The sequence below is a fragment of the Rhinichthys klamathensis genome, unplaced genomic scaffold (genome assembly GCF_029890125.1).
Source record: "Rhinichthys klamathensis goyatoka isolate OS25496 unplaced genomic scaffold, OSU_Roscu_1.1 h1tg000194l_1, whole genome shotgun sequence".
Classification (NCBI taxonomy): domain Eukaryota; kingdom Metazoa; phylum Chordata; class Actinopteri; order Cypriniformes; family Leuciscidae; genus Rhinichthys; species Rhinichthys klamathensis.
Genome location: NW_026606720.1, coordinates 1 through 12,524, shown reverse-complemented (window position 1 = coordinate 12,524; position 12,524 = coordinate 1). Strand labels below are relative to the sequence as shown.

Genomic DNA, 12,524 nt, shown 5'->3' with positions numbered 1-12,524 from the left:
TACTATAATAATAATCAATATAATAAATGATCTTAGAATTGCAATGAAATATGTAAAGATAAATTAAATGATCTACAATTCTTGTTATTGGTTGTTAAGCAACGATCAAAGGTTTTTTTTGTATGTCTTCTTCTGTTGTTGTGTGCGGTTGAACTCACCTTTAGGACCAGCATCCTGGTTGAGGTCTTCAAGTAGCTACTGTTACAACTTACAAACATCTTAAGTAACAGATAGAAGACTGATTTCTCTCCTTTCTCTTGATCTGGATCTGCTAGTTCCTGTGCCGGAAAAAAACAAGAAAAAAAGTGAAACTCTCGAAAAACCAAATACATAATCTGAAAAACATCAGCAACTGTTGAAAAGACATAAGGTCACGTAAACCTGAATAATGTGACTATAAAGCTAGCATACAAGCGCAGCATCCAAGAATAAAAGTTCTCACCTGAACGCGGAACCAGGAGAATTTGCTTGCAGGAAGTTCAAGAGCCAGTTGAATAATTTGATACTGTAGAACTGGAGGAACTTCCTGTTTCATTCCCCTCTCCGTCACAATGCCTGCAAACGTTTCAATGAGTCGCTTACTCCTTCCACAGCAGGTCAGAAGCTAAAGGCACTATATCTGTTCTCAACTGTACCTTTCAGGAGTTTGCTGAAATCGAATTTGCTCTGGCTGACGAGGTGAGGCACGACCCGCTGATACAAACACATCACCTGGAGCAGAAGAGCTTTCACCAGAATGAGCTGTGCATCGTCCTGCCGCGCTGATGGAGAAACAACACTTCACGTTTACAGTGTGGGAAACAACAACAGCAAGTCTATACATAAAAAATAAAAAAAAAAGATTATTACGATGTTCTTTGGTCTGTTTTTGTTCCGCGTTCTTCGTCTTTGCTACATCTCCCTTCTCTTTTGAGAGCGACTGCCAGTTGGAGACGACACACATCATGTCCGGTAGAATCTGTGGCGCCAAAAGGATAAACACTGATCGTTTCTTTATTCCCTCGGTTTAAACCCTTTCATTCCAGTTGTTTTCCCACCATCCTCACCTTGCTGAGCGCCTCTCTGTAAAGCTGCACGAACTCCTCCATCACGGCCGGGCTGTGAGCGTCTGAACTCTCCCAGGCGGGTTTGTCCAGGCAGAGCTCAATGTTCTTCTGCGCTCGCTTGAGAATAAACACCAGGAGGGAAAGTGTTGTGTGCTGGACCACCAAGTTATGTATCTATTAGAGGAAGAAGAAATGTCTCAGATTATTTTAAAGGGATAGTTCACTTTGAAATTAATTTGATATGTTTTAGCTTACCTTGAGCGGTTTGTGTGAGAAAACGAACAGTATTTATATAGTTTTTACCTCTTATAACGCACAGACCGAAGCGCCCGCGCCCTCAGATCACTTGGACGTGGCTGTGTTTACAAGAGGTAAAAACGATATAAATACTGTTCGTTTTCTCACACAAACCGCTCGTTTCGTGTCTTAGGCCATCAATGTGTACTTACATTTACGAGTCATCAAATCATGTTTAATTTGGACTTCTCTGTGCATGCTCTTTGAGGTGGTGACCATAGACCTGCATTATATGACTGACAGACAAGAACGGTTTGACCTAAAAATATCAAAATTGAAACTACTGCGGAAACAAAGACACCTACATCTTGGATGCCCTTGAGGTAAGCTAAAACATATCAAAAATTTATTTCAAAGTGAACTATCCCTTTAAGATGACATAAAAAAAAATGAAAACCAAGCTTTTTAATGTTGTTTATATGTCTATGTGGTGTTTTTAATATGCTTTAAGACAAACCATGTGCAAATTCATAAGTCGACAGCATTGCTGAGTATTTTCTCCTTAAAACTGCAGTGAACCAAAGACAGTCTCAAAAACACGGTTTGAAATCACTGGTGTTTCTGACGTCACAAACTACCTTGTAACCAATCAGATCAACGTGTGATCGTCAACGAGTGGATCTCTGAGCTGAGTGAGTGAGTGGAGGCGGGGCTCATTTGCATATTCATAGAACCGCGTATACTAAATGAGCCAAGGGTTTAGAGTTACATTCAAGATATTTTAAGGCATGACGAATGTTTTTTCGAGGAAAAAACTTTTAAATATGTCATTTTGGAGGGACAGAAAGCTCTCAGATTTCACTAAAAAGATCTTCATTTGTGTTCCGAAGATGAACGAAAGTCTTACGGGTTTGTAACGACATGAGGGTGAGTAATTAATGGCAGAAATTTTCATTTTTGGGTGAACTATCCCTTTAATAATGCCCAATAACGGGATAGCCAAAAACTTCAGATGATGTGATTGGTTAAATCTACCACTTACATTGAGACCCTGAGTGAAGAAGACTTTATTGCACACTGAAGGGAAAGACGTGACCAACACCATTGCCAGCAGTCGAGGTAAAGGAACCATTTCACTGGTCTGGAAAGCCTTGGACACCTCCGGCTGAGCCTCATAGATCTGTAACAACATCAAACCTTGAGCAAGTAGCATCTGAAAGATCCGTTAATGCTTAACATCATTAAGAGGTACATTTTCCCCGTTGTTACATGAAACGAAAGCACTGCACCACATGACATAAATCACATAAAGCAACCAAAAGACATAGAAAGGAATCAGACTCACTTTCTTGAGCAGAGTGATGTTGTCCTGCCAGGCTTTGGCGATTCGTGGAGAGAACGAGAACTGGGTTTCTTTGAAGTATCTGGTCAGTATATCAGGACTGCCCTTCAGAACACTAACAACCAGCTCCGCCACCATCTCGTCCTCCGTCGCCTGCTTCAGCCCCACCAGGAACTGCAGGAGAACGATGTTTCCGGCTCTGGGGATACAGTGTGTGAGTGTTTTGGGCACAGTCTATCTTTTTTTTTTTCATTTGGGAGATTATTTTTGAAGCGTTTGTGCTGGTATTGTCATATTTTACTGGCACAAGTTGATAAAACAGTGTTTTAAGCATATGTGACCCGATCTGGCGAAATGAGTCGGAAGTCGCAACGTTCTATTTTAAGATATGGGCCGATTATGTGGAAAAACAATGAAATAATAGATTTTTTTTTTTGTGCTAATTTCAAAGAACACACATTCAAAAATAATCTCCCAAAGTTTCGTAGTCCAGATAATTGAGTAAAGGTATTTAAATTACTATTAAAGTGTACAAAGTTTTACTAAATTCGCTGGAAATGAACATTGCTTTTCTCAACTCCTCTCGTCACCTCTGAGCATTTCCCGGGTATCCCCTGAAACGTCACTATCTCTGCTCTTTAAATGGTGTTACACGTTGTATAGAACCAATCAAAAAGCTTAAAAATGTACACAAATGCTGATCATTTGTCGATGGGAAGCCGTTTCGACTGACCGGCACGCGATTGGTCCAGCCACCCTCCTGTCAGACTCGCAGCGAGCGCTCTGTGTAATAAACAAGCTAGCAGATCTCCTCAGAAAGATTAAATATTATTAATTTGAGAAATGTCGCTGTCAAAAGCGAGCAAAGTTGCCAAAGCGTCATCAAGCCCCCTGGCCATTGCACACTGAGTCCGCGTTTTTTCGTATTGATTCGGTGGCTCCGAATTGTCAAAACACCATTCAAACTGCTTGCTACGGATGCGAAAAACTTACGATTGTTTTTATATAACGGATGAAAGTTTCGTAGTGTGCAAGCGTGATTGACATAACGTGATTGACAAATGTGAATGAGTGTAGCTATTTATCTGCAAGGAGAATCCATTACAATGTGTTTGATTAACCCAATATTTAACTGTTGGTAGGCCTATCTCCGTTATGAATTTGTTACGCTGTTATTGTCAACTAGCCTACACTAAGATATGATTGCATAGACTAGCATTATTTGATCTCTGTTTCCTTGTCTCTCTGCCTCTCACTTTCTCTCACACACACACACACACACACACACACACACCCTCCCTCTCTCTCAAGCAAAAATGTAGCACCTCTGTTCAATCTTTCTGATTTTAGTACATTTTTGTAAAAGGTAGGCCTACTGTTAAATTATTTATTCAAATAAAAACTTTAAAACTTTAAAATAATTTGAGCTTCAGCCTGGTTTAATAGCATTTATATATTAATGTCTTTGGTCAAATTAAGCTGTAAAATAAATAGTTTATCCCTTTAAATGTAATGGATTTTGAAAGATATCAACAAAAAACGGGCAAAAAACTTTAAAAGCAATTTTCTCAGGTTTTCAATTGGAAAAAGAGGGCAGACGACCATAATTCAAATATGTATATCTTTACAACCATTCAAGGTATGACTTTGACTAGGATATCAATTGAAAGCTTATGGTCTCCCCTTTCCATTAATACCAAAATCTCAATTTTTAAATTTGGGTCACTGTGACTCATTTTGCTGGATCAGGTCACATATATGGATCATTTCTAATTTTGTATTTAGGTGATAGAGTGCTGCAGGGATAATGTATTTTTGTAGGACAAAACACAGGAACGCATTTCTGGTTTCGTCGTCCCGTTTTTTATTGGGTTTTTGGTTAAATGCCTGACATAAGATCTGAGGTTAACACAAGCTCAAGACATTTTTGCATGCTATTCTATGACATAAAATACATCAGAAATACATCCTTTTGATTTCTGTAAAGCTTTTTACTTCTTAACAAGTGGCTAAATGGGACTACAGAGGTTATAGAGGACATTAAACGTCTTCACGCCAATCAGATAATCTCATCTACTCACTAGTCTTTTCACAACCTCATTGTGTTTATAATCACACTGTTGCAAATGGTTATAACTTGAATTTTCAGGGAAATTGTTCTTAAATAAATACTGAAAGACTTGTCAGAAGCTTAGTGATGGTGAAGTCGTGTGATGTAGATTTACTTTTTTACTTGTTCCTTCTGCCAATTGTATTTGGGCTTCAAAAGTTGTGTATATTAGTGAAGATTATCATGAACAAAACGTGTAAGATTCATAAACTTCTGTTAGTTAAAGAGCTTATTCTCTATCCTAATTCTGGGGCAGTCGTGGACTACCCATTGACCCTGTTAAATAAACTAAGAAATACATTGCAGCGGCAAGAATGCCAACATGAGCATCTCAAGGACTCACCTTCCAGCGGTGCCCAGGCTCGGGTCATGAAAGCTGATCCCATGTTTGCGAGAGCAGCATATGTCCAGCAGGAAGTTATGCACCAGCTCCCTCACTATACGCTTCCCTGCCTCTTCATCCTTCTGTTTACAAAAGATGTTAATTATGGATACAAAAACTTAGACAATATGAAAAGCCATTGGCAGTGTGTTCAACATTTGTAATGTAACGCCTTTGAGCATAACAGAACATTCAGTGGGAAATGTAGGACGAGACTTGTTTGACATCAGAGTTTGATTGGATAATAAGGAGTGAAATGGATGTTATGGGATTATTAGTTCATATTTTCTCCCATCTACAACCGTGGTTACAACAGAAAAGAGAGTCTGCTCAATTCAGCGTGAGCCGAACGAGAGTCGCAGCACAGATCAACAGCAGGAGTCGGATATCATTTATCTCGAGAGTGAGGCGAGCTGACTGACAAGACGATGGTGGAAGACTTGCTTTCAAAGCACAATGTGAAAGCGCCAAATTATTTGGCAAAATTTTGGATTTAAACCCAATGCTAATAAGGAACCTGCAAAGGATTAGTTGTGTTTTTCATTAAGAATAATGATGAATCCACCATTTAAGCAATTTAAGCCCCGAATTGGCGCTAATTTGAAGCGGCCGCATGGGCATTCATCATAACGGTGCGTCTATGCGCATTTTACTATTATACTATTCTGTGTTACTGTTAAGCCCCACAAAAGGCACAAAAACATTATAAAGCACCATAAAGTTTTCGTGCACTATCTTATAAGTGTTCTGAAGCCTTTCTATAGTATAATGTGAGATAGAAATGAATATTTAAGTCGTTAAATTCAAGTTCACGTAAACTCTTCCCTCCGCTGCGGCTGTCAGTCATTCTCCATTCGGCATCAAACAGCGCGTCGCGTTCGGTTACGACAGTCAACACGATGAAACTCTCTCCAAGATGATTCAACGTTACTCTTATTATACTTGATCTGTAGATAAAGGTCTATGGCTTCGCATAAAATGACTTTATCTTGCTGGACTTTATTGCTGTACCTTAATCACTTTCTCCCACGTGTCTGTTAGATCACAACACTAGAGTAGAGTCAGAGCACTATAATTGTTCTTCACGCGCATAGTAACTGAAATTTAAAACTGTTAAAAGAAAAGGCTCAATAAATGAGTAATTCGTTCATTTTGTGTTGACCGCGCATGCGCAACATCCTATGGGTTCTGTACTGGAAACCAAAATGATTAGTTCATCTCTTGAGTCTTCGGGCTCGGGTCCAAGTCTTTAGTTCTTCCTGTCAGTTCCATAGAGGCTATGCTGTCGGTACTAGAGAGAGAAATGATTAGTTCACCTCTCGAGTCTTTGGGTCTGATTCTTCGTTCTTTTGTCACGTGATGAATGAAGGACTCGAACCCGATGACTCAAAAGATAAAACTAATCAATTCTGTATCCGGTACCGACTGCTAGCTCAGCTTATTTGGTGCTGTCACGTGATTAACGAATGTCTCGAACCCGAAGCCGGTGAACTAATCAATTCTGTATCCGGTACTACAGACTGCATAGCTCAGTTTATGATGATGTTACGGGATGAACGAACGGCTCAGATCGGGAGATGAGGTAAACTGACAGACTGCATACGCACAACCGGCACATCCGGGAACTTAACTTAACTTAACTTTCAATTTCGTCCCCGCCCCTTTTTGGGGGAAAACAAACTAGACTTCCCATAGACTTCAATACAAAATAACGGCAAAAACCAACGTCCGTACACAGCCGACAGGAGTAAATAACTTAAGAAATCACTTATATAAAACATGTCAAGTAATTATATGTCCACCCTGTCTGCCATAGAGCGTAAAAGATACATACACAAACTTAATTTGGTCAATTTAAAAACATGTCCGTTTATTCTCCCAGCGTCAAATTGGTGTAACAACCCCACCCAGTGAGGTTATATATATTATAATGTATATTATAGGACAAAATATATACATTTAAAGACGTTTACTTTCAAAAACTAAGTAAAATCATTCACTGGCTTACCATATGGTGACTCGATGAAGTACGATAAGAGTAAATGTCAGGGTAAGACCATAGACAGTAAAAGAAAGACTCTGGCCACTGGGTGGGGTTGTTACACCAATTTGACGCTGGGAGAATGAAGGGACATGTTTTTAAATTGACCAAATTTAGTTTGTGTATGTATCTTTTACGCTCTATGGCAGACAGGGTGGACATATAATTACTTGATATGTTTAATCTTAGTGATTTCTTAAGTTATTCACGCCTTTCGGCTGTGTACGGACGTTGTTTTGTGACGCTATTTTGTATTGAAGTCTATGGGAAGTCTAGTTTATTTCCCCCAAAAGTGGGCGTGAATCTGTTCAAAGACATTCAATGACGTAGCGCCAGTTGTGCGTATAGCCTGAAGACCAAGATAAATTAATTAATTGTTTCTGTTTCTCATAATTTGGCCTTTTCCTTGCATTGCAATTTTTTTCTTATTCTAAATGCGATCAACATTTGATGTGTTTGGGGAATTTGGCTGACATGTAACATTTTAAATACATTCTGCTGAAATGAACGAAATGACGTGAAAAAAGATTCGTTCATTTTGATGAACGAGATTCAAAGATCCGAGTCAGTAAAATGATCCGAACTTCCCTCTACGAATGCGACGCTGCACACTCCATGTGGCTTCAGACGCATCATTCTGCGCTCGGGATGCGCATAAGCGCCGTGTGCCGCACTGTATATAATCATATTATAATACTTTTGCGCAATGAAAGATTATTAATAGCCTTTCTTTGTTCTGTCCTATCTATAATACGTTGCTGACTCATTAAACAGCTGTGCTATACACTTAAAAAATTTCTTAATTTTATAGTAGGCTTTCATGAATGTATTTTACAACAATACAAAGAGCGATGTGTAACGTTTTACCAGATTTCGTGCTACACTTATTGTCTCTTATTTGTTCCCCACTAAATGTTTTTTTCACTAAATGTTCAGATTTTATACAATTATTGTGCACTCGTGAATTTTCTAGATTAAATTTTACTGCTGAATTATCCACTAATCTAGTTCATAATAGCATCTTTGTCATAGATTATGATCATATATTTTTTTTATTTGTTGTTTTTCTTTATAATGAAGTTGTCTGTATTAAGTAGATTGTGTTTAACACACAAAATAATGATTATCAGTTCAACACACAAAGTTATAGAAATTATACTTGATAAAAAAAAAAAAAACTGCGCTGGTATCGGTCGATACTCAGAATTTTTGGTATCGGATCGGTCCTGAAAAAATGGTCTCCTTGCATCCCTATAAAATATTATGTAGTCATTTAAATTAGTCATATTTAACTTTCTAATACAGTCAAATCTATTGGATAATTGTAAACCTAGAAATGAATGGATTGGTATTTTAAGCAGGATTCGATTTCACGGCCCAAGTATATGACGTGTTGCAGACTGTATCTTTAGAGACATAAACAGACATAAAGTTTCATGATTTAATGTACTTTATGTATGCTTATGAAATGTGGTCTACTGTATGTATAAGTATTGTTGATTTGTTTTAATGTATTTGATCCGACATTACACCTGCCCGAGGACTACAGTTGAAAATGAGCCAAGTTGGCTAAACTGGCACATTGACATAAATGTTTATTAATGTGCACTGTCCCAGTAACTCGAAACTGTATAAATAAAAATAAATATTGACTAAAATGTCAGAGATGGTGTGATTGGGTGCAAGTGTGTCCAAATCTCCACCTCTTTCTCATCCATGCTGACATCCACAATCCCGTTCCACTTATAGAGGGAGGCTATCTGTCTCAGTACAGAAGCACTGAAGAAACGCACTTTCTGAGTTTTCGTGATGGTCTTATTCTGCACAACCTATGGACACATATAGTACACAGTTATACACAGCATCTCACAGTGGTAAATGGCATTCGTGCGGGAGCGTCTTACTCTGGTTTGCAGGGTGGACAGAATCAGGTTTACAATGGATATTCTATCATCTGTAAGTCCATTGGTCAAGATTTCAGACAAGAAATCTAAAGAGCAGGAGACAATTTTTTATTTTTAGACAACTCAAAAGCAAAATTCATAACGCACACAGATTCAGTCACTGATACCTTTAGTCTCCAGTATCTGGCCAATAGTTGTATTGTCTCCAGACATCAGGAATGAAAGGACAAACTGAATGTAAGCCATTCTAACATCTGGCTTTCCCTGGAAATATAACACAAAATAACACAACTGCATGAAAAAGCAAACTACACAATACAGCAAATCTCAACTGCTTGATTGGTATCGTCAAAAAATTAAAACTATCGGCGAGAGAAATTAAAGTTGGATTGATTGTACATTATATTTACTTGCATGCATACAGTATACTCATGCACAGCAATATATACCATAATAGAGTCATATATTATAGCAAATCTCATCTGTATGACTGTTCATGTAATCACAAAAATTAAACTGTATTACCGCAAAGCTCTTCACATAAATACTATATGTAAAGTGAAATATATTGCGAATCTCAACTGCCTGATTTTGTAGCCAAATGCAACTATATTATTGCCCAGCTCTTTATATAAACTAGAATATATAAATATGTCCAACTTTATCCACATACATACAGCCCTTTTACGTAAAGCAATATATAATATATAGCAAAACTCAACAGCTTGATTGCTTGTATCATTGGAAAATGTAAAATATATGTAAACCCAACTCTAATCTGCTAAATATGATTATAAGGCATGAGAATATTAACTTGTTATAAATATTAATATCATGACTTTCAGTAAAGCCGCTTTAAAACCATGTGTATTATGAAATAATGCTATATAAATACATTTTGACATTTAAAAAACTAACAGGGAGTGTTTTTATCACAGCCTGTCAATGTTTCAATTGAATATGTGTGTGTATTTAATGTATATACATATGTATTGTAATGTATGTTTATATGTGTTTCACCGGACTGAATTGCCTGGTTAAATAATTGACTTAAGTGTTAGTATTAGGCAAAGAGGGTGTTATTTTGGTCCAGAAAGTACATTTGTAAGACACTTTAGATAAAAGCGAATGAATGAAAATGTAAAGTTTGCAGTGTGTGAAGCACTTACCGTTTTGTCTCTTCTCTGAGCGAGGTTAGTGAGACCTTTGCTGAACTGCATTAGGCCGAAGATCTCCCTCGCCGCCTCCGCACCCTGAGACACCAGAGCGGACAGCAAACACAGACACTGACGGACAAACCTGTCCAAAAAGAAAACAGGTACGCAAACAACGTTAAGTGCATTTGCAAAAACTTTGGTTCAAAAAGTGGTTCGTTATAACATGCACTGCATATCAGTACCCGAAAACCAATAAAGATACTGTCCTACAAAGATGATCATGAAAAAAAGGCATCGTTCATGTGTAATAATGAAAAAGTTAAACAAGCATAATCACACAGACTAGGATTTGCGTGAGAAATACCTGTGATTGTCAGAATGTAGAGAGGAGAGCAGGAGTTTGATGTGAGTGGAGACGGTCTTCCTGACGATGTTGGAGCCCACCATGCTCAGCTGAGACAGATCACTGGCCGTGCGCAGCAGAATCATCTCCAGACTCTGGAATATCAGCGTCAGCTGCAAAACACATTACATGCAATTCATCAATGCCAAACGGCACTCTTTGTGGAGCGAGAAGAGCTAATGTTGGCTGGTCTGCTTTTTATCACACAAATCGGACTTTTTCGAGTTTATATCTTGAATTCCTGAGAAAAAAAAGTCAGAGTTCCAAGATGTCAACTCACAATTCTGCCTTTTTTCCTGTTGTAAAGTTGTAAAATATAAACTCAGAATTGCGAGAAAAAAAGTTACATTTGTGAGATATAAACCGAAATAAAAAATTGCAGATAAATTGCAATTATCTTTTTTTAATTTCAATTGTGTCTTTTTTCACGCAACTCTAAGTTTGCAATTAAAAAAGGTAATTGTGACTTTATCTCACAACTTTAAGTCTGAGTTTATAACTTGCGATTCTGACTTTTTTTCTCTTAATTTTCAGAAGTAAATAGATAAACAAAACAAAATTCTAATGCATGACTTACTTCTGACTCTGAATTATTTTCTTCCTCCAGTAATCCGAAAATCTCTGAACATTCAACTGAGATTTTGATGTATCCCTCGACTACATCATAGAGTTCAGTGCTGGGGAGTTTCTTCGCCATTTTTATGAAGGTGTCCAAACCTACATGTATTACAGAAGTACATGTTAATATGCCATGATAACATTTCTTTCCTTAGACACTGTCATGCAAATAATCTAGTATGTGTATATAGACATTGATGAACATTATGTGCATCTAAACTTATCTACCTATGTACACACACACACAAGGGTATATACACTACAGGGTATTTATACTTACATTGCAAAACTATAGAAAATAATCAAAAGAGTACACATTCATTTACAAACTGTTGCTTGATTTAGCAGTTTCAATGAATGCAATACTTGTATTAATAAATGGATATATAATTTATACATTGTGTTAAGTAATAATTTCGTATTATTCTGTATTTTTGACTTAAATTGCTACCAGTTGTAGTACGCATGCACAACAAAATATGAAAACAAAATAAAAGTCTGGGGAGATGAACACTGTAACATGATATTTGCCGTTTAGAGAACATTATTGATCAACAATGTACACGAATCGAGCATTTGATTTTTCATGTTTTCATGTGTAAGCTGATGGACAAACACTCACCCTTTATCGCTTTAGAGGAATCCTTCAGCATGGACTTAAAGACAGCGCCGTTAAACTCGCTTTCCTGTGTTTTGGTTTTCTTTGGTGTTGTAACGGACTCAGGAGGATCCCCATTTTGACGTTTAGTAGCCATTGTTATATCCCAGTAAACGAAAATATACACATGGAACGGCGGAAGTGTAAAACTAGAAGAGATAGAAGGACAAAACACGTGGAAACGCGTATCTAATGAATATTAAGTTTGACGTGCTGACGTTCATCATAGAGCGTCATCAGAGCGTCAAGAAAACTAATTAATATTCATAAGTTAAAGGGATAGTTCACCCGAAAATTTTAATTTTGTCATATAATGTACTCACCCTCAAGTTGTTTCAAACTTGTATGAGTTTCTTTCGTCTGTTGAACACAAAAGACGATATTTTGAAGAATGTTGGTACTCAAACAGTTGATGGACCCCATTGACTTCCATAGTAGAAAAAAATACTATGGAAGTCAATGGGTGCCGTCAACTCTCTGGTTATACCAACAACGTTATTTAAAAATTTCGTCTTTTTAAAGGCAAAAATTATTTATCTATTATGTATTTTATTCATTTAATATTTCATTGCCTATTTTATTTAATATTTGAATGGCCGTCAATGGAGAAACAGGCATTTGACACC

The 12,524-nt window shown here is 37.4% G+C and overlaps 1 protein-coding gene across 3 annotated transcripts in view; it reads right to left on the bottom strand.

Moving 5' to 3' along the window:
- urb1 (URB1 ribosome biogenesis homolog) overlaps positions 1–12,095 on the bottom strand; it is a 50,851-nt gene extending 38,756 nt beyond the window's left edge. Inside the window, exons 1-15 of one of the 3 annotated variants that reach the window (XM_056262547.1) lie at positions 11,863–12,095; positions 11,200–11,339; positions 10,584–10,735; positions 10,232–10,361; positions 9,230–9,326; positions 9,063–9,148; positions 8,862–8,987; positions 5,079–5,203; positions 2,629–2,824; positions 2,326–2,463; positions 1,047–1,220; positions 850–958; positions 636–761; positions 443–555; positions 159–278 (exon numbers count right to left, since the gene is read on the bottom strand). In XM_056262547.1, the coding sequence (XP_056118522.1) occupies positions 159–278; positions 443–555; positions 636–761; positions 850–958; positions 1,047–1,220; positions 2,326–2,463; positions 2,629–2,824; positions 5,079–5,203; positions 8,862–8,987; positions 9,063–9,148; positions 9,230–9,326; positions 10,232–10,361; positions 10,584–10,735; positions 11,200–11,339; positions 11,863–11,995 (1,965 nt within the window). In that variant the 5' untranslated portion in view covers positions 11,996–12,095. The remainder of the gene's footprint in view (positions 1–158; positions 279–442; positions 556–635; positions 762–849; positions 959–1,046; positions 1,221–2,325; positions 2,464–2,628; positions 2,825–5,078; positions 5,204–8,861; positions 8,988–9,062; positions 9,149–9,229; positions 9,327–10,231; positions 10,362–10,583; positions 10,736–11,199; positions 11,340–11,862) is intronic. The other 2 variants (XM_056262549.1, XM_056262548.1) reach the window with 2 other exon arrangements.
- Positions 12,096–12,524: the final 429 nt, after the last annotated feature.